General features: G+C 40.3%; 1 protein-coding gene across 1 annotated transcript; it reads left to right on the top strand.

The window, feature by feature from the left end:
• Positions 1-621: 621 nt before the first annotated feature.
• Positions 622-17,565, top strand: LOC126982558 (RNA cytidine acetyltransferase-like). The gene is made up of 19 exons (XM_050834704.1): positions 622-977; positions 2,013-2,101; positions 2,270-2,441; positions 2,722-2,906; positions 4,815-5,040; positions 5,389-5,593; positions 5,724-5,845; positions 7,066-7,202; positions 7,992-8,110; positions 8,529-8,694; positions 9,439-9,640; positions 10,337-10,510; positions 10,725-10,857; positions 11,605-11,749; positions 12,010-12,236; positions 12,499-12,671; positions 14,075-14,314; positions 15,539-15,690; positions 17,056-17,565. Exons 1-19 carry the CDS (start codon positions 867-869, stop codon positions 17,162-17,164), a joined length of 3,087 nt encoding a protein of 1,028 aa, XP_050690661.1. The 5' UTR covers positions 622-866; the 3' UTR covers positions 17,165-17,565.
• Positions 17,566-22,339: the final 4,774 nt, after the last annotated feature.

Raw genomic sequence — 22,339 nt, forward strand, 5'->3', positions numbered from 1 at the left:
TTGTTTATTGTTGCAAGTAAACAACAAAGGAGAAGGGAGGAGCATGCCATCCCAACCCCCAGGCAGTACAGAGTGTAATTATACAACGAAGGATACATGTAGAAGTACCACCAGGAAACTAAAAAGATACAATGGTAGGGGACAAGTGCTAAAAAAATAAAGGCCTTAATTTAGTCAAGGGAGCAGACATAAACTGAAAATATGAACTACAATCAAGGAGCAAATGCAGGATACACACTGAGCACAGCTGAGAGAACGTTATTGTTAATGAACCGGCCCACCAGCAAGATTTCTTTATTTGATCATTCTTTATTGTGGCCATCAGGTAAACCCGGTAAACCTAAGCGCATTGTAATATATCCTTGGGTTCTATCAAGGATCCCTGGCGGCGCGTTGAGCCAATGTTCCCAGATTATCGTACTCAAGAGCCGCGTACTTACCGGTTTCTAGCCCATAACTGCAGCGAAGAAACACCAATAATTAACCATTTAAACGATAACCATATATGAATGCAGTTATTTGGGTGATGAAAGCAGTTTTTGGGTCGGATATCGGCAAACATAAGAGGCAGAGTACGACAATCTGGCAACGTTGGTGGAGCCGTGAGGGGTCGCGTGTGTAAGTTTGTTTTGACGAGCGGCGAGGAAGAGAAACATGTGGCCGCGGCGAGGCAAGGCGTGCGGGGGGCGGTGAAGACAGGGACGGGAAAGGAAAAGAAAGTGGAACGCAAAAGGGAAACAGTCCAGTTCAAGTTAAATGCTGTAAAAGTTAACTGTCATGTGTGTTGGGAGACCGACAGGACGTGAGTCTTGACACCGCCTTCACGATCGTTGAACCTTGTGACGGAGTCTGTAAAGGCGACAAACATGAGTGAAAAGCTGTCCGTGGACCTCCGCGTGAAGGCCCTGGTGGAGAGGAGCGTGCGGGCGCGGCACCGCGGCCTGCTGCTCCTGCTGGGGGGCAAGGCTAAGAAACAGGTGAGGCTCGGGAGGGGCTGGGGCAGTGGCTTGGTTCTATTGCAGTTTGTCACAATATACCCAAGCGCAATTTGTAGATCAACTCTCATAACTTTCAACACCCACATCCTTCTCCTCAAACCCTACATATGCACATAAAATATGGTGGGATGTCTCCCCCTAATAGTAAAAAGACATCTTTTTGCCCCAGTAAATCACACTGTACCCCATTGTTCATTGGAGTTCAGAGGTCGTTATCCCCACAAAATTTCGAGATAGCGAGTGGGGAAGAGTTGGTACTTCGGATTTATTGTCTACAATACTCTATACGGAGACTTGAAACGAGTTCGTATTGTTTATATATATATTTTCCTCTATTTTTATTTGCGCATGTTCTAGTACAAGTCTTTATGAAGCCAATGATACCAAATTTATTGGGGTACGATATATCTGTGAGGGTAAAATACGTCTGGGAATGTAGAGTATCGCCGCGGCAAAAAAAAGGGCCGGTCAGGTCCGAGAAATGCATGGTGAGTGAAACAGAAACTTATTGGAAACTTACAGTGCGCAAGAGGGTTAATCACATAAGAATAGTTTCATTATGTTCATTCTCAATATTATTTAACATTTGCTTTTGAGGGTTTTTTTTTATGTAGCTACAGCATCATTAAATATTCCTTTAATATTATTACACATGTAGCACATCCTCCCATGTTCATTAGGGATCAACAGGTTAAAAAACACTTCACATTCATCGGGGCATTATTCTGGTACACTGGGCTATCATTGTAGATCACTGGGATAAAATGACTTTTTCACCCCAATTAACATAAAAGTATCATTAGGTTTCATTGGAGTAAAAAGAAGATAGAAAGAACAGGAGGTCTATTTTATTTTATGCCTCAATCTCTGCCTTCATGCTCACAGACCACTTTACAAGAGAGCCAAAAGGTATCTACTAGATCCCCATTTACCTGGACTAACTTTACTCATGTTCATTTATAAGATATATACAGGATTGGGCCACAGTTGTCACATGTATCTTTGTGTCCGTAGGTGATGATCCTTCACCACCTGCTCAGCAAGGCATCAGGGGAGAGACCCTCGGTCCTTTGGTGCCACAAGAGGGACTCAGACATACCAAGGTAGGCACTCCATAGCTGCTATTTATCTGATTCTGTTAAATTTCCTTTTGACATAAGTGATAAGTTATAACTTGTAATGAAATCTTTTTTTTCCTTTAATTCATTATTGAAGCAAAGAAGACCGGAAATTTTAATTGATAATGTGTATGTAATATTTTTTTCTGTTAGACATAGTCAGAAGCACCTGAAGAAACTGGAAAAGAACATCCGTTCAGGGAAGTGTGATGTATCCAAGGAAAATGCTTTTGATCTCTTTCTCTTGTCAACACCCGTGAAATACTGTGCTTTCCACGACACCCACCGGCTGCTGGGAACAACCTTTGGCATGTGTGTTATACAGGTAAGCTGTCTGCTAAAATTATGTATTTGTAAGAAAAGTTCAGCCAATCTACACTTGTTGCACTGCACTTGACAGTAGTGAGCTGCATCTGCCATGCACCTGAGCAGTCCAGTAGTCTGTTAAAGTCTCCTTGTAAGACATCAGCATCTCCAATAACAGAAAGGAAAGTGTCCAGACTAATGAGACATTTTTCATAATAGTACTTAAATAATTTAGTTTATATTACTTTCTTGTAAAATTTACCAAATTAAAATCAACATTCTTTTTTTTTTTTTTCCAGGACTTTGAAGGGTTGACCCCAAACTGTTTGTGCCGTGTGGTGGAGACTGTATCTGGCGGCGGCTTAGTAATATTCCTGGCACCTGAGCTGCAGTCTCTACGTCAGCTGTTTACTATCACCATGGATGTCCACTCCAGGCTCAAGACCTACTCCCACTCCAAGGTGACTCCACTCTTCAATGAGAGGTAGGTGGAGGGCCATGTGAAGCTAGGGTAGTTGTATGCCACTATCCACAAGCAACAACATTCTTGTTCTTCACATCCAATTTACCAGAACTCGTTTGTATATATGATACCAATATCATTTTTGACTTCATGAGTAAGTGGCATTTAATAATTGATATTAGATATGTTAAAATTATTCATGCTAAAGAAGAAGCTAGAAAGAGATATCACATAACAGATTAATTTATTTTAGTCAAATGAATATGGAAATGAGGCTGATACCTCTCAAAAAATTATATGGTAATAAATCCTATTAGCAATGTGGAGTAGGTAGGAAGACACCTACCGAAATGGGCATAAGCCACTCCCGGTGAGGTATGTGTGGGAAGCGAGGAGGGTGCTGAAGCCCTCCAAAGACCCTTCCCATGACCTCAGCATGCTCTCTAAAGACAGATCCTCTCTCTTTCCACACCACACTACATTAACACAACATACACACCTTTTCCCAAAATATAAAATTAAAAATGGCACAATTACGCTCTGCCTCTAGAGTCCCCGCCTGGGAGGGGGACCACAAATTCCCCTAGGGAGGACTCCCCTTCTGGCTGCCGACTTGAGACGTGTCTTGATAACTCCTCGAACCTCTTTCTTATCAATTTATGCAACATTGGTGGTCTTCGCTCTAATTTTCATTCTGTGGAACACCATCTCTCCTCCTCTAAACCTCACCTTCTCTTCCTCACCAAAACACAGGTTTCTGAGGCTACTGACAGCAATCTCTACTCTGTTCCCTCCTCCTATCTCTATCCTAAATTTCAATCCAAAGCCGGATGTTGTGTCTATGTGCGCAACGATATCACTTGCTCTCGTGCCCATGACCTTGACTCTTCAGAATTTTCCACCATCTGGCTAAGACTTCATTGTCATTCTATTACTAAATACATCTCTGCTGTCTATCTCTCACCTAACTCTACTAACTATGTAAAATTCTTTGACTACTTGAACTCTAAAGTAGAGCACATCTTGACCCACTCTCCCTTCGCTGAAATCTCCAACCTGGTGAACAAACCTTCAACTTTGCTCTCCTCAACACTCTAGAGCAGTTGGTTCAGCACCCTACACGTATTCCTGACCGACTTGGAGATAGACCCAACATACTAAACCTCTTCCTTACCCCAAACCCTTCTACTTACTCTGTCAAACTGTTCTCTCAGTTGGGCTCCTCCGATCACAACCTCCTTTCCGTATCCTGTCCTATCGCTCCTGTACATTCTCTGGACCCACCAAAGAGGCAATGCTTCTGGCATTTTGCTTCAGCTCGGTGGGACGACCTGAGAATGTACTTTTCCGATTTCCCATGGAATGATTACTGCTTCCAGGAGAGAGACCACTCTGTGTGTGCCCAGCACATCACGAGGTGATTGTCTCTGGAATGGAGGCACACATTCCACATACTTTCTCTACTCCTCATGCCAAAAAGCCTTGGTTTAATCATGCTTGTTCTCATGCTATCAAAGATAGAGAGGCAGCTCACAAAAGGTACCAGAGCCTTCGCACTTCTGCTAACCATGATCTTTATATTTCTGCCCGGAATTGTGTTTTGTAAATAATTTGCACATCTCAGTTCTGGTATTTTTATCTTAGAGGCAGTGTGTGTGTGTGTGTGTTTATATATATATATATATATATATATATATATATATATATATATAGATATAGATATAGATATAGATATAGATAGATATATAGATATAGATATATATAGATATAGATATAGATATAGATATAGATAGATAGATAGATTTATATAGATTTACGTATATAGATAGATAGATATAGGTCATTATGTGCATGTGAATTGGTACCAAAATTGGTTATGTTGTTTGTAACGTCCTAACACATCTGTCAAAAAAATGTCTTCTGTGGCAGGTTTGTGCTTTCATTGGGCTGGTGCAAGGCTTGTCTTGTATTGAATGATGAGCTGCAAGTAATGGGTGAACTGCCAACCCTCAGTGGACCTGAGGCCTCAGCAGGCTCTTTCTCTGTGCATGCCTCAGAGGCCTCACAGACCAAGCTGGAGGAGCTGCAAGCCTCCCTGGAAGATGCTGACAAGCCCTTGCCCCAGCTGGTGGGTTGCTGCAAGACATTTGACCAGGTGAGTTGTTGGTGTTGGCACTTTGAAACAAAAACAGAAAATATAGCAATTATTTTTTCAGCAAGAAGGGACAGACCAACAACCAGAGAAGAAGCAAAAACAGTGCTCATACCATGTTGGTTAATATGACTGGGTGTGCATGGGAGGTAGTAGTTTTTCCATCATCATTACATACCAAGCAGTTAGGAGTCATAGATTCAGCAAACAAAAGGATTCGTGATCCTAGGAAGAAGGAATAGATAATTTCAGGAAAAACAACTCCCTGACTGCTACTTGTTTGTAAGGAATTATTAGGACTGTCTTGTTTAGTGTTGATAACAATGTTCTTCAGCTGCTGCTTCTCCTCAGGCCCAGGCACTGCTCAAGATGATTGACCTCATCACGGAGAGGAGCGTCCAGGGCACAGTGGCCATCACATCAGGCCGAGGGAGAGGCAAGTCAGCCTCTCTGGGTTTGGCAACAGCAGCAGCCATCCACGTTGGCCTCAATAACATCTTCGTCACCAGTCCAAGTCCAGAGAATCTCAGCACCTTCTTTGAATTTGTCTTTAAAGGTGGGGGTTGTTTGTGCATTCAGTATGAGGGTGGCGGCTGCATAGTGTTAAAGATTACACTTTGAAAATCTCTCAAGGAATAAAGTACGTATCTACCTTTAAGACCAACCACAAAACTTATCTATTTCAGGTTTTGATGCCCTCGAATATGAGGAACAGAGTGACTATGAGATCATTCAGTCCACCAATGTAGAGTTCAGTGGTGCTGTGGTACGCATCAACATGTTCAGGGACCATCGGCAGACCATACAGGTGAGAAACACTGCCCCCAGGGTGAGGTGGCCGAGCTGATGAGAGGATGGGGATGGTGGTGGACGGTGGTAGAAGTATCACCTAATGCGTGAGAAGATGCGATAGAAACCCTCACATATAAGAAATTTGTGTACAGTAGAATCTCACTAATAACAGTTTTCTTAACATTTCTGATAATAATGATATTTAAATTAGATTCAAGTTTTTACAGATGGAATTTTCAAGTAACTTTTTTTCTGGCATAAAGTCTCTAGGCACATCTTGGACAGCATTTGTTTGCTGATATCTTTACAAAGTTGTCAGCCTTGTACCCTGGCCATGGCCAAAGATACTCATATAATGGGATTATTCCTGCTGCCACCCTGGGACTCTCACTTTCCCCTTTGAACCCCTCCTGTCTTTTTTTTATTTAATTTATTTTTTTCCATTGAAGTTCTAGGAATCGATGTTGAATTGACACAAGTGATACAAAACTCGCCATAATACAACTGGTGAGGAGTTTGGTGCGATATTTGTTCCTTGGCTTGCACATGAAGGCTACTGTGGCCGTGGCTCCACTCACACCTCTCACACCAGGCTCACCCACTTGTCAACATCATCAAACCGTCAAAGCCAACCCTTAGAACTACTGGTGTTAGAGGCAAAAATATCACACAATAGCACCACACCACAGGGAGCAGCGAGTAGCGGGCTTTTTTTTTATTATTGTTTTCTTTTTTTGTGTGCCCTTGAGCTGCCTCCTTTGTTGTAAAAAAAAAAAAAAAAGGCTGTGAGAACTGGGTTACAGGTGACCCCGGTGTGAATAACGATAAAAACAATATCTTAGTAGTTTTTACCCACAATGCATTACATGTTATTTGTGACTCCTAATCAAAGTACTAGCACAGTATTGAGTGGTATCCTGACAGCTCACTGCACTAAATTGCATATTGTGACCATTTCTGCAGTGTTGACATCTTGCACCATACATTTTTGGCACCACTCCACCATTACATGTGGGTCAGGAATCACAAAGGACACTGCATTGTGTCATTGTTTCTTATCCTTCGTTGTTACTGGGTCACCCACTAGCTTAGTTCTCTCACTTCATGGTTTGAAGTAACTGACATACTGGTGTGGGATACCTCTGCTGCAATAACCAGTTGTTGTAAGGGTTGGGTTTGATGATGTGCTGTTTTGGCAACTGTAACTCTATCCTTGCACCTTCTGCCCCTCCACAGTACATAGAGCCAGGTGATGCCAGCAAGCTGAGCCACGCTGAGCTGGTGGTGGTGGACGAGGCCGCAGCCATCCCCCTGCCCCAGGTGAAGGCGCTCATCAGCTCATGCAATGCCTTCATGGCCTCCACTATCAACGGGTGAGTCAAACTTCATCAAAGTTTCAAGGAATGCTCCACGTGAAAGGTTTAAAAGATCATCACCAGCCATTATTAATACACTGCTGGGCAAAAGCATCTTGCAGTGTCCTCCACCTCTCTCTGATGCTTGTGTATTAATTAATACAAATTATGGGGAATGATATTTTGCATAGGTTGCTCATCACAAAATTTGTTGACAAGATTGTAATGAAAGTAATTACTCATAAAGGTAATTGATAGCCTTCATCACTTTCAAAGAGACAACCATTTCTGGTCCCATAGCCACCCTAACTGATCGTATACCTTCACCATATAATGCAAAGGGTGATGGTTGGAGCATTTTGAGGGGGAAGGCCTTGCTATACTCTGGGATATACACACAGATAAAATAGAAATACTTTAGACAGTAAAAGTTGGGTCAAGTATTAGGTATTTGGCATAAGCCCACCAAGCACAAGTGTAAGCATGGCGATTGGAAGCTTACCTTAACTGCCACTTGGACTGGCAACCCATGTGGTGATAAGCTTATGCGCTGTGTGAGGTGAAATGCACTTGAATGAACACACTTTTGCATCACGTTCCTGTAAACTGGGGACAAGTTTTCAGCTAAGATATTGTGCATTAAAGCAGGATTGAACAATATTAAAATACATAATACTGAGCATTTACTGTATATGTTTTGCTTCAAGTAGTTGCATAGTATATCAGTGAAATATCCATCCATCTTTGTTTTCATTGATATTCTTAGGGCATGAGAGTACATAATTGCATCACTTTTCCTCGGCACAGCTATGAGGGTACTGGACGTTCCCTCTCCCTCAAACTCCTGCAGCAGCTGCGGGTCCAGTCAGGGCAAGCAGGCTCTACCGTGGTGGCATCCAGCAGTGCTGAAGCTGCAACTCCATCTAGTAAGAAGAGTCAAAGCTGTGAACGTTTTTCATGAATTTTCACTCAGTTTAAATTTTGGCAACTTAATCACTCCTCACCAGAAATGATGATTTGCCAAGCTAAATATCACTTAAATTGAGATCCTACTGCATTTGTATTGTCTCTGTATGGTTGAATACAGATGTAAGTTGCTAATTATAAAACTTGTAGACTCTCAAAGTTATCAAACTGTAAGCAGTCCATGTATATTTATTTCTTTGGAGTAATGCAACATTTATGAAATATGGATTATGTTTATTACAATAACTATAAAGAGAAAGTGGAGTTGGTGGAACTTTGAAATGTCTATTTTCTTTGGCTGAGATTATCAAAGTTGCAGACTGATGAGTGAGGTAATTGTTAAGCTTGTTATAGTGCCTAACAATCCTCCTCCCTCAGGACGGCCACTGCATGAGATAACGCTGGAGGAGAGTGTGCGCTACAGCCCCAACGACCCCATCGAGGCTTGGCTTCACCAGCTACTCTGCCTTGATGCCACCTCAGCCCTGCCCCCCTCCACCACCTGCCCTCCACCCCATACCTGTCAGCTTTATTATGTTAACAGGTGAGCAAACAAGCTGATTAACATCTGGGTTTATTAAGTCTATCTATATCTGATTCCCTGTCCTCTCACTGGAAATTGCCTCAAATGGGTAGCTACAGCAAAAGTCTTAAATTTTTCACTGTTCCAGCACTCCCTCTCATAATATTCTCTTCCTAGCTTGCCAGTTCTCTCTCTCCAACACTCATTCACTCTATTGACCCATTTTCCTGGTTATCTTCCCCCTGATTCTCTCCCTCTCAACCCTGCTCTCATGCATGCTTTATAGTCATCTTCACTTATTCTAATTACATGTCCAAGCCATCTCAGAGCACCACATCTCACTCATTCAACCACTCCACAATTCCTTTGCTGTTACTCCTAGTATGCCAAAAATCTCACATATCTTCATTACTTTCTACATCTCATTATGACACACCACATGCACCTCGTATACCTTATATTCTGGCATATAAGGCAACCATTGTGTCTCAAAAACATAAGCCTGAGTTTGGGGTTGTCTTTAATGCCAATACAAAATAATTAGCCCTACATTTTGTGGTTCCGGGGTCCCTGAGAGGTGATGGAGAACATTGTCAAACACTCACCTTGTCTTTTTTTTATTATTATTATTTTTCGCACTGAAGGATAATAGGGGTTAATTATATCAATAGTAATGTTTTCTAATTTATTTGTTTCTTTTTTATTCAGCATTGTAATCAAAGTGTTGAACAAATGGATAATACCAATAACCCATTTTTCTGCTAGGGAGGTGCTGTTCAGCGGGCACAGCGAAAGTGAAGCCTTCCTGCAGCAGATGGTGGCGCTGCTGGTGGCCTCCCATTACCGTAACTCTCCCGACGACCTGCAGGTTCTGTGTGATGCACCGGCTCACCACCTGTTTGTGTTGCTGCCACCTCTTCCCAACAGCTCTTCAGCAACACTGCCCACCATTCTGGCAGTCCTACAGGTACCTTGAGTTATGCCTTTCCATTCCTTCTGTGGTATTTTTAGTGGCACCAAGTTTGTTGTTAAATGGGAGATCTTTCGTTATTTCCGTAGCATCCATTGTCACTAGGTTACAAGATGATAATGAAGAATTGTATTATCCTGATGAGATTTGGCAAGATTGGTTATTTTGTCGTTTATATCAATTAGATGCAATGAAAATTGATGATAGATAATAATGAAAATTTTTATGTCAATCATACAGGAGTAAGCAGAATTAGTTGTTTGACTGAATATGATGTGATGAAATTTATTGATACTCTAACTTTCAAGAGTTCATCAATTTATTTGTAAAGATATTGAAGGCCTCTGGACTCAACACGCACCACATGTTAAATGCATCTCATAAAAGTGAACCTGATTTCTGTAATTATATTATGCAAGTATTTTTACCCCAGTGGCATACCCATGAAGGCAGAACTTTTGACTTCATCATATACTTTCCATTTGATACAGGAGGTCCCTAGGTTATGCATTTACCTATTTGTAGTCTACTGGGCCCGAGTTAAGCTCTAATAGTTCCATCTCCATATCTACATTCATCCAGGCTCCATAAGAACAGAATTCATTTGTAATCCAGGGGCCTGCCTCCTCTTTTTCCTGCTTCTTGAGGCGTTCTTTTCATTATAACCTTGTTCTTTGATTGTTTTGTTTTCAGGTGTGTATGGAAGGGGATATCCCTCCATCTGTCTCAAAAGCCATCAAGAGTCGGGGTGAGCGCCCTTCAGGGGACTTGGTGCCTTGGCTGCTGTCTGCCCAGTTCCTCCAACCTGACCTAACCCAGATGAAGGGAGTGAGAGTGGTCAGAGTAGCAACACATCCCGACTATCAGGTATAGACATCTCATCTTACAGTGACCCTCATCTTATTTCCAAATTATAGTATTTATTGATGAATCTCTGAATGTAGAAATGAATATATGGCTAAAATAAGAAAGACATCTCTGAGTCACCTGATTGCATCTAAATTCAGATTGGGCGTACAAATGTGCATCAACAAGTTTCGTGTTACTAGAATCATTACAACTGAGGTATCTTCTTCCACAGTCAATGGGTTATGGGTCAAGAGCCATAAACCTCCTCAGTGACTACTACGGGGGTAAGCACCTCACCCTGGATGACCCTCCTGCTGCCCTCACACCTGCCACACAGGAGTCCACCCAGAATGATGACACCATCGGTAATGACTCGCACTCGCTCACTCTCTCTCTCTCTCTCTCTCTCTCTCTCTCTCTCTCTGATTAAATAGGCACCATATTTGATGGCTTATAAGACACACTTTAAAAAAAAAATCCAAAACAATCACCCTGCATTTTATAAGGTCACTGGTCTGCTTTGGGTTACTGGCTAGTGAAGTTTTGGTGGTGCAGTGGCACTTAAATTAAGCCGCAAACACCTCCACAAATGTAAACTAGATGGTGATTGCTTCTTTACCAACAACTGCAACTCTTTTCTAAAATAACTGTATAACAATAGTACTCACTGTTACTTCATATAGAATAACACCGGTCAGGAAGAAAATTAAATGACGACGCTTAACTATGCTTGTAACTAAACAAACTAGCAGACGGTACAAACTTTACACCCGCTACACTTCCGGCAATGTTGCTGTCTACACCATATTTGTTTACATTTCAAAGCAGGACTCGAGTCTCTAAGAAGGACCAGTTCTGGTAGCTCCCAGCAAATATTAAGGCTTTTAAATGTAAAAGAATAAGATTTAATTAGGATCTGAATACATATGAAATTTTAAAAATTGCCTGATAGAGGGAGGGCTGCAAATGTCAGGTGAAAACCCTTCACCTGACATATGTAGTTTATACTTATTTATTTATTTTTAAGTGCTTGCCCATTTTGAAGTGCGTCTTATAAGCCCATGCGTTTTTTAAGCCATCAAATATGGTAAATATTGATTCTATCCCCACAGTTCCAAAGCAGGGCAGTGAGCCGTTGCTGTCCACGCTGGGAGAGCGCTCACCCGAGGCAATAGATTACTTGGGTGTGTCGTACGGCATCACACTACCGCTTCTTAAGTTCTGGTGCAGGGCAGGCTATGTGCCCCTCTATATAAGGTAAGGAATATATCTCCTTGCTAAGTTATCATGTTAATTTCTCAGGTAAAGACAGCCTTCATTATTTGCCGTGTTAAAACTTCCTTACTGTGTCAGCATGTGAACATGATCACGCTTCTGCAATTGTTTGGAAAGGGAAACTCAAAACTCTTGTTCAGACTGTTAGGAAAGTGTCATCTCCATAAGTTTTACTCCACTCCACTTTGTTCAGTTTAGCAACCCTACCCTCCACTTATGCATGCCTTAATTCTTCATCACAGCCAGGTGGCCAACAAAGTAACAGGAGAACACAGCTGTGTGATGGTACGTGTGCTGCTTAATACAGAGGATACGGGTGACTCCAATTCCACCTTGCCGTGGCTGGAGGCTGCCTCAACAGAATTTTTGCGAAGATTCCTTACTCTACTTGGGGGACCACTTAGCGACCTGCACCCCATGCTTGCTCTCGGGGTGATTGAGGCCCATTCAAAGACTGTCCCATGGAATGGTTAGTGTTTGTCTGCAGCATTGTATTATTTTAGGGTAATTTTATATCTAGATTATATCTTAGGGATACCTACAGTCAACAAGCATAGTATTGCTGAGGAGTTATTTACACCATTACTCTTGTAAGTTCTTTATATAGATTATTGTTAGCTATATTCAATTGGCATATTTCTGCTACTTGACACCTTTGTGAAAGTCACATATCAATGATTTTGTGTCTAGGTGCAGAAGAAAACGTGTTTGATTAGTGGTTTTGTTTTCAGCTATAGAGTGGGAGGAACTGAAGACACTTGTGTCTGGACACGACTTGCTGCGCCTTGAAAAATATTCCAAGAACCTTGCTGATCGCCACCTCATAACAGACCTTCTGCCCCACATTGCATTCCTCTTCTTCTCCCACAGGTTCCAAAATCTCCACCTGTCTCCAGTGCAATCTGTAAGTTTAAAAATGTTCTCCATCAGGTTCTAGCTTAAAAGAGTGTAGTGCCATTGCTGCAGACCTCTGATCTGTCTTACTCACTCACACTCACTATGCAGAACCTTTACAATGCTTTATTTCTCATAAAACAATATCATTATCATATAGACTTTGTTAATGGTGCCTGTAGCTCATGACAATTCAATGATACCCTGTGTTCCTCACGGAATGAGCACTGCACTAGCTCTGCCAGCTGCTGACCCCTTAGGGCAGCAGTTCCCAAACTTTTCAGGCCACGCACCACCTCCCAGGCTGTGACAGAGTCCACGCACCCCCTCTAAGATTCGAGTAGTACTAAGGTCCCATTGATTTCCTGAAATTTTGTCCAGTTTTTACGAATTTTGTGCTCGCAAAGTATGAGGCTCTGGGCGATGGCTATCAAAACTGAACAAAATGTACCTGGGGGGTGGATGAATGTGCTCAGAGTCTGGGTAAGTTTCAAACAAAGAACAGACAACTCCGCTGAAGCGCACAGCTTACATTAGTTTTAAAACAATGGCAGTTAATGATGTCTGAAATTTTAATGAGACATAAAATCCGCCATTACATTATTTTTTTCTCCTTACGCACCCCTAGTGATCAGCTCACGCACCCTCAGGGGTGCGTGCACCACACTTTGGGAACCGCTGCCTTAGGGAAGAAGCTCCTTACGGTTGCATGTGTTGATTTCAATTGATGGAATGAATTGCAAACAAGTCTGTTCAGTGATTCAGAAACAGACAACATTGACACATACTAAGAGAAAGGAATTGTGAACTGGAGAGTACCGTCGTTTGCTGATAAAAGATGGACAACCAAAGCAACAGTAGTGGCAACCCAGGATTTGTACGTGAAATCAGGGCAGACTGAGGACCAGATGTTGAGATGAATTTTGAGCATTTTCCATTGCAGGATGGAGTACAAATATCAGACAGAGGAAGGTGTATCACATTGGGAAAGGCCTTTGTCCTACAGGGGATTAGCAATGATTGAAGATGATAACACAGCACCTTGATGTTTCTACAGTACTCCATCCTCTGCCTCCATGGTGCAGCGGTTAGCATGGCTAGCTATGACTCCACGGGCCCATATTCAAATCACAGTCTGAGCAGTCGGCGTGCAGCCCACCCAACTCTTCATCCTCCCTTTCAGGCTTGTTGATAAATGGGTACCTGGGGAAGGTAAACTGTGGTAACTCTGATGTCACACTAGCCCTGTGTAATGGGCTCCTATCCACCACAGTCTCAATGGCCAGTACGACGGGAATGAGCACCACAGCCACACACAGCAACGGCATATGCCCCCTACTTTACCTTTACCATTCTACTTGCAATGCTGTATATTTATATCAATGCTTTTCATACCATCGTGCCACCTTTCAGGGTCTCTTGGTTGGTCTGGGGCTCCAGTTGAAGACTTTTGAGCAGGTCAGTCAACAGCTTGATGTGCCCATTGAGTCAGTGCTGGGCCAGTTCAACAGGGCCATCCGCCGCATGCTGAAAGCCATGACAGCCCTTCAGGAAGCAGCCCTCACTAAGCACCTCCCCAAGAGCACCAAGATGCTTGCAGACTTTGTGCCTGTCTCCATATCCCTTGATGAGGACCTGGAGGAAGCTGCTGAGGTGGGCTGACACTTTGAATGCTTGTTGAAAATACTGTATTTTTCTGCATATAAAGCAAATGGCATACAAGACTTCCTTAAAAAATTACCACTCAAAATGTGAGCTTAGAATTGTTTGTTGTTTTATTTTCATTAGTTTCTTTTGTGGGTTTCACTGGGAGCAATTGTGTTGCCATCACTTGTTTCCTTTGCCTCATTGATTTCACATACTTCTCTAATTTTGCCAGAGCTTTATATGTATTACATCTGTAGACCAACCAGTCTAAAGTGGCAGCTGTAATGTAGCACCTCCCTACACCCTTCTCACATATTGCACACTCTTATACACACTTCTCTCTCTCTTTCACTTGTAAAAAAAGCTGTTTTTTTATGAATGATTCATATTTTGTTAGTGAGTACAAAGAACTTTGTACAACACTTAACAACATTACCTCTGTGACTTTGTCAGCTCAGCTGACCTCTATCCCAGCAGCACACCAAGGGTGTGCTGTCTGTCATAATTATGGCATTTCTGCCATATTATTTCAAGTGGCACACACATGCCTTAATTTTGATAAAATATGGGAACTTTACTGTATTTCATGCCAGTGGAATGACAAGACCTTCAAATAAGTTCTGGTGTTGGGTCATGCAAGTCATGTCAAGAATACATTGAGGTTGGGCCAGGGAGTGGTAAGTGTGGTACAGAGTTCTTTATACTCACTAACAAAATGTGAATCATTCATAAAAAAAATACAGCTTTTTTGCACAAGTGAAAGAGAGAAAGGTGTACAGGAGCACGTGATATGGGAAATCGATTTGAAATGTGGCAGAAAGGTGAAGGAGGAGGCTACATCTATTAAAGTAATGTTAAGTACAGAAGAAACATACTCATAATTACACCATGCAAAGCAGTATAGGTAATCATGATTTTAATTTACTTTTTTGTAATTATATTCCTGGTTCATTACTCAAATTTTAGTGTTTGTGATCATAATCTGAAGTTTGCAAAGTAATTGTATTAGTAATCATTTACTACACCCATCTAAGTGCCCTGTGCCTGTATGTTGATTGTTGCTGGCTGATTTATATACCTTGTAATCTTGGCTGTCAATGAGTACTCTTCCAAAATGTGTTTACAGTTAAACTAATATACGGTAATTTGAGTTATCAATATACATCATACAAAATTTTAATTTTACCTAAAATATGCACAGCCATGTACAATTATTCCCTTTATGAACAGGACTACCAACAAAAAGAGAAAAAGAAAGAGAAGATGTATCCTAATGCTCCTGAACTGCTTGGGGACATAAGCAAGTTTGCCATTCAAAACGATGATGCAGCATGGGAAGCAGCCTTGAAGGGGGCCCCAAGTGGTGTTGTCAGTGTGAAAAGGTGAGTCATGTGAATACATGTTCCTGCAAACCAGACCAATCTATGTATTGTGGATACATTGCTTAATGTTTTCCCTCTTTCATATCTTTTACTAGTTTGCCTCATTCTTTTACACCTGTAAAGTATTCTGTCTTTCATCTGCAAATTCACTTTTAAAACATGGGGAAGTGAGTGGAAAATCATCAATGATCAATTTATTAGTAATGTAAAGTTGTAATCAAATGCTATAGCTTACTGTGACCACAGTGCTCATCTCCTAATTGGCCCTTGAGCCTGTGGTGGGCAAGAATCCATTAGCTTGTGACACAGGGCAAGGGCAACATCTGCGCCATCACAGTTTACTTCCCCATGTACCCATTTATCAACCACTCTGAATGGGATGATAAACAGCTAGGTGGGCTGCACACTGTCTGCCCATGCCAGAATTCAAACCCGGGCCCACATGTACATAGCTAGGCGTGAATTATCATTTATCTGCCCTATTGGCTCTATACACTGGGTGGTGAGTCAAAATGGCTTCATTGTAGAGTAAATTAAAACAAAGGAATGCACTACGTCATGCTGTTTATGGCATGATTTTTTGTTGCCATTCCCTTGGCCTCCTCCACTTGAGATTCTCTTACAAAATCAACCCAGTGAGTCGGGTCAACTTCTGAATGGCGTGCCACATTATAGTCATGATGTACAACAGTGGACGTCAAACATTTGCTTCTTTGCCATTCACGGTTTTGCGTATTCACAGATTTTTGGGGAAAATTTGTTTAAATTATGGCTGGAGGATATTTCCTGCATTTTTTACAGCAGAGGCTGTTCCAAGAAATTTCTTTTGAAATATACTGTTTAATATGGTTGTGTTGTTAATTTCCTATAGCCTAATAGGTGGCCTGTGTGGCTCAGGAAACATGCTTTCTACCATGCATGAAAACAAATTACCACTTTTTCTATACATCTGAGATTGGTTCACACTGGGTTGGGGTAGGGATGACTTGCTCAGCATCCTGCACCACCCACTCTGTAGCTGGCAGAAGTAAACTTCATTCGTACATGTCCTCTGGTAGGCCATATATCCACATGTGTTATGTTTATTTTTATGGCTGTTAATGAAACCTGCCCTTTGCAACAACAGGTCATTGCCATTGCGTCAGTGAGTACTGTACACTTTACCTATTAAGGCATACTTTTTTATATCTGCATACTGAATAGACTGAACCTTCCCCCAAAACCACTGATTTTACTGTTTGTTATTATCACTGTGCTCACTTTTACCACTACAAAGGTTCTTATGAACAATTAATAGGAAATGTAGTGCAGTACATTTTAAGGACAAAATATCCTTCAGTCACCTAACAAACTCTTGCCTTTCAGTAACAAACGTCCAGCAACCATCACTGAGAAGGAGCTGGAAATGGAACTAGAAAACCCAAAGAAGAAAAAAGGTAAAAAAGAGAAGGAGCTCAAGAAAAGAAAAAAATAGTTGTTAGAGTAATTTTTTATATAATATTTTTACAAGAGAAAATAATGAGGATGTTAATGTACAGTTGCTAACAAGTTATTAATAACATTGATAACTATTGTCATGACTATGACTTTAATTCTGGATTTGTGTCTGAAAATTTGTGTGAATTTCAAGCCTATTACTCAATGAAAAAACATTTTATATGGTGTTCTTGGAAAGTATTGTATTCACCCCCTTGCAGCTCAATGAAAATTGCAGGCTTGGGAAGGGAAATATCGAGAGATGACTTATAGAAATTGTGAGCACATCAGTGGTCAGTACTTTGTCAGCAGCTCTGCCATTTTCCAAAAACGTATGAATATACTTTTCTAATTTTATTTATGTACTAAATTTCAGATAAAGTAAAGTTTTTATTAACACTTTTATTTATGGATAGACATAATCCTCAAACTGAAGCTCATTAGCTAATTTATGATAAAATTAGCAATAGCAAGATAAAACTGTACATAGGTGTAACTATAAAAGTTAAGTTGTGGACATAAGCTAAGCTGAGCTTGGCCTCAGTGCTCATCAGTCTCAGTGACCCTTGAGCCTGTGTTGGGTAAGAGCCCACTGCCCTGGGACACAGGATGTAGGTGAGGAACTCCTTAAAGCTGGCTGTGTATTGTGGAAAGTTGTTCAAGTGATCCATCATCACACCAAGAAGAGAAACTCCTCCATTTTACTTCAAACATCATGGAAAACACTGCCCAACACCAATCTTTTGAGTATACCACCCAAATATAAACCTAAACTCACTGTTTTATCATTAAAGAAGATGGAAAAAATCTAATAAAAGTGGTGAGTAGGAGAGGCAGTGGCTGGGAGGTCAGCATGCAGGCATGGCATCCAGGAGGACCTGGGTTTGCAGCCTGCCTGCCGCCACAAGCTGATAATTTGCAGTCATCGCTGAGGATAACTGTATGGTGGCTTGCTCGGAGGGATCATCGGGGTGGAGGCAACGGGTGAGTGAAACGACACGGCCCCGGGCGTATGCTCCCCGCTGTAGTAGGTGCATTCCCCACAACTAATCTCAGGATGCTTGTTCTCCTCATTGACTTCAACTTACTTTGTTAAGCTTCTCCAACAGATGTGAGTTGGTGATATACTCTAAGTCTTAGAATGTTTGAGGTGCCCAAGTGAAGAGTCTGCCTGAGGGTCACTTTAAGATGGGAATGGACAGTACCTGTATCACCCTCTCTCACTCTCTCATTCAGGAAGCAAGAGTTCCAAGGACTGAACCCTGCACCAAGATGCATGCACTCAACAGTCAGGTATTTCAACATCTCTGCTAATATTCCATTCACTTTTTCCCAACCTTCAGACGCTATCACTTGTTATTTTCTTCATTTTTTGTTTCACGAGTCATTGTAATGTTCTGTTCAATTTGCCCAGATATTTCTGGTTATATTATAGGTGGAGTGAAGTAGATCTATAGTTGCATGAAATGACACACCCAGAGCTCAAAGGGCATTGGTTAGCATTAGCATAGCTGACAGAATTAATACCCTTAATTTTGAATCTTTAGTATCCACTTTTGTATTTGAATACAAGTACAGCTTGTGTGGATGTAGTCATAATACAGTCATGATACAGTGATAAAACCAAAATAAGAAAGGAGTAAACTTTTACACCTTTAATGAAACAAGAGTCAAGGGTATGATGTCTGTGTGGCAATGCAAGATACGAGTACAACTTAAAAGATGTGGTGCGCAGCGATGGGACCCAGGCTTTATTGACTACATCATCATCATCATTTTGTTTAACGTCCGTTTTCACTCTTCCTGAGCAGTTGGACGCTTTTTGGCTCCTCCATTATATGAAATCGAGCCATTTTCAGTTTTTGGCGCAAGATTTTCCAGGTGCATGCCCTTGCTTACCCAACCACCTATTTTAAGTGGTGGCCCTAGCCTTTGCCTGAACAAAAAAGGCAAACCCTACAAGGCAGCAGGGGGCTATGAGATTTACCATTGACTCTGATAAACATGAGTTCATCTGCCCTTTGAATGGTCTTGTTTATAATTCACCTGGGGGTCCAGCACACCCTCCTCACTGGTCCAAGACAAAACCAGTGGGGTGCAGGTTATTTGAAATATTGAAAAGCAGGTGTAGGTTTGGAAATTTATTTAACTTGGGATAGTGTCAAAAGCAGTAATAATAAAATGTTGGAGTTATTCCTGGAACTTACAGCCTACAACCATTCAATCTTGCAAAACAAAAATATAGTGTTTCTCCTAAAAAATATCATACCTTAAAAGAAACTTGAATAATACTTGCAAAATTGTGATTATTTTTATTTACTCAAAGATGAAAACAGCCTGTATCCAACCAAGAACTTTCTGTTAAATTTATATGAACATGAGTGAATAAATACTGACATTGATGATCAGTATGTACACCAATGAGTTATGAATGTAGAGAGATATAAATGTAATGGTACACTTGTGCAAAATTTGTCATATAAAAGAGAATATTATGTACACCTGTTGCATACAGTACTATTTCTACACGCTCAGTATTTCATCAAATAGGTGCTACTTTTCTCATTGAATCTATAATGATCTAACACTGGACTCAATGCACAGTCATGATGAGTTCATTGATACAAAAATATGCATACAAAATCTCAATTTGAGAAAATGCCTAAGAAATAATTGCTATGCCATGCATATACAATATTACAATAACAAAATGTTACTTCCAGTCCACATACAGCATTTAAACAATATACCATTATTATCACTTTAATTGCTTCATACTCTAAATATATGTAATATTGAACATTAGTACCTTATTCCCAATGGGAGAAAGAATATAAATGACAAAATTAAAGGTACTGGAACAGTGGTGTAGTGAAGTGCTTATGGCTCATGGCATGAACATTTAAAACCAGCTTGGAGACTTACTAAATGTGTCTCCCTGAAAATACTAGGCAAAGTTAGGTCCTTTATCTCTTTAAGTATACCAAAACTTCAGGATTATGATATTTAATTCACACAAATTTCAAATTAGTAATACAGTATATTAGTACTCAGTTTATATGTATGTGATGTAAAATTTATTTCTTCGGGGGCATTTTCAGTGCTTATAGATAATATTCCCCCTCCTCAAACATCTTTTCAAACCACCTAACTTTTGGTGAAGCACATGGAGAGCAAACAAAAAATTATTGCAGCTCTATTGGACGCATAACATATATATATATATATATATATATATATATATATATATATATATATATATATATATATATATATATATATATATATATATATATATATAAATATATATATATATATATATATATATATATATATATATATATATATATATATATATATATATATATATATATATATATATATATATATATATATATATATATATATATATATATATATATATATATATATATATATATATATATATATATATATATATATATATATATATATATATATATATATATATATATATATAATTTGTAATGCTTGTAAACAATGCTGGTGAACATTCAAATCTAATTGTATTTAAAGTGCTACCATACACCTTTATTTTGGCACATTTTGAAGAAGTAGTGAGATTGCCACCAGCCCCACACTCCTCGCCCACTGGCTGCACAGAGGCCGGCTCCTCCATGCCTGTGTCAATTACTTCCTAAACTGTACACAGGTGAAACACATCATCCACAAGTTAAGCTTGCAGTTATTATGCCTCAAAATGGCTTCATAATTTTAGGTACTGTATCAAGGTATGAAAGTGATGACACAAAATTAACCCGGTAGCAGCGACGGGCCAAATTTGTGGCTTCACCGTGTAGCAGCAACGGGCCAAATTTGTGCCATAATATTTATCCCCAAAAATAGATGATACATAATCTGATCAGAAATGCTTTGATATATATTATGAAATGGTTTGTGTGAGGGGTGATTTTTTCTCATTTTTCTCGCTTGGAGGGACCATTAAGAAACATGATCCCCGCTGCTACCGGGTTAAGAATCTCTCTTAGAACTTAATCATTGTGGCTGTTGGCATACTGGATAAAGTGCCCATTGCTTCAAGGAAGGGAATATGAGGTTTGAATGATGTGCATGGAGAGAGAGAGAGAGAGAATATTTTAGGTAAAAGGTTTTCTTTGTTGTTATCTTGTTTGTTTGTTTTTCAATTCCTGGTGTTTCACTGTCACAAGTGAAGTTTGAAGCCACTTCCTGGTCTAGACAATCTTTGTTTGCTAGTTACAAAGAAAAGGGATCAACTTCATTCTATACCACCACACTGACTGCCATCCATAATAATAATAATGAGGATACATCTACTTCAACATCAATTTCTTGCATGTACATTTTGCAACAAAGTGTTGAACACCCACGGATCGACCGAATAGAATTTGAGCAAAATTTATAAAATCAGTGTTGTGTCTGCCCATTGATACCCGCCTAACCAACACAACAACAAGGCTATAGATTTCACTTAGATTATATTCAGTCAACCCATGTATGTTCAATAATTTTTTGCCAACTGTACACATGTATGTTAAGAAGCAAGCCACAATTTTGGCCTTTGCTGCAAAGTGTTTAAATATTTCTACCTGCCTCCCTCTCTTTTCCTTTATTCACATGAATATTTCATAATGTTTCTTTCCCAACTTAATTAGTCTTTATGGTATGGCACATTGCTTTGATTTCTTCAGTGAGCAGTGTGGGCTCCACAAAGGTATTGTCTTAATTTGTCCTATTGTTCCTAAATTCCATTGCAAGAGAGATCTAAGTCAATGAGAATAGAGTAGCCTGTACTTCATCACACGTATGATACCATAAAGAGGTAGATATGTCAATTTCAATGTAGTAGCATGGAGTGTCTAGGAGTGGCAGGTGGTGTTAGGTTAGGGGTCATGCTGTCAGGTGCTGATTGGCTTTGTAATTGTCTCATTCTCAACTGCTCACCAGTTTGCATCTAGTAATTTTGACTTTAAAGTTTTTTTTCAATTCATAGTGTGCTTCAAGTTTTTTCTGCTTGCCAATGATGTCACTCAGTGAGGATAACAGCAATTCAGCACCAGCTTGGTTCAGCTAAAGGTGACTGCTGCATGTTAAAATTGCATATAGCATTTATTATATTTATTTGTTATGATCATATGCATCAGAGACATGGACA

The sequence above is a fragment of the Eriocheir sinensis genome, chromosome 51 (genome assembly GCF_024679095.1).
Source record: "Eriocheir sinensis breed Jianghai 21 chromosome 51, ASM2467909v1, whole genome shotgun sequence".
Lineage (NCBI taxonomy): Eukaryota > Metazoa > Arthropoda > Malacostraca > Decapoda > Varunidae > Eriocheir > Eriocheir sinensis.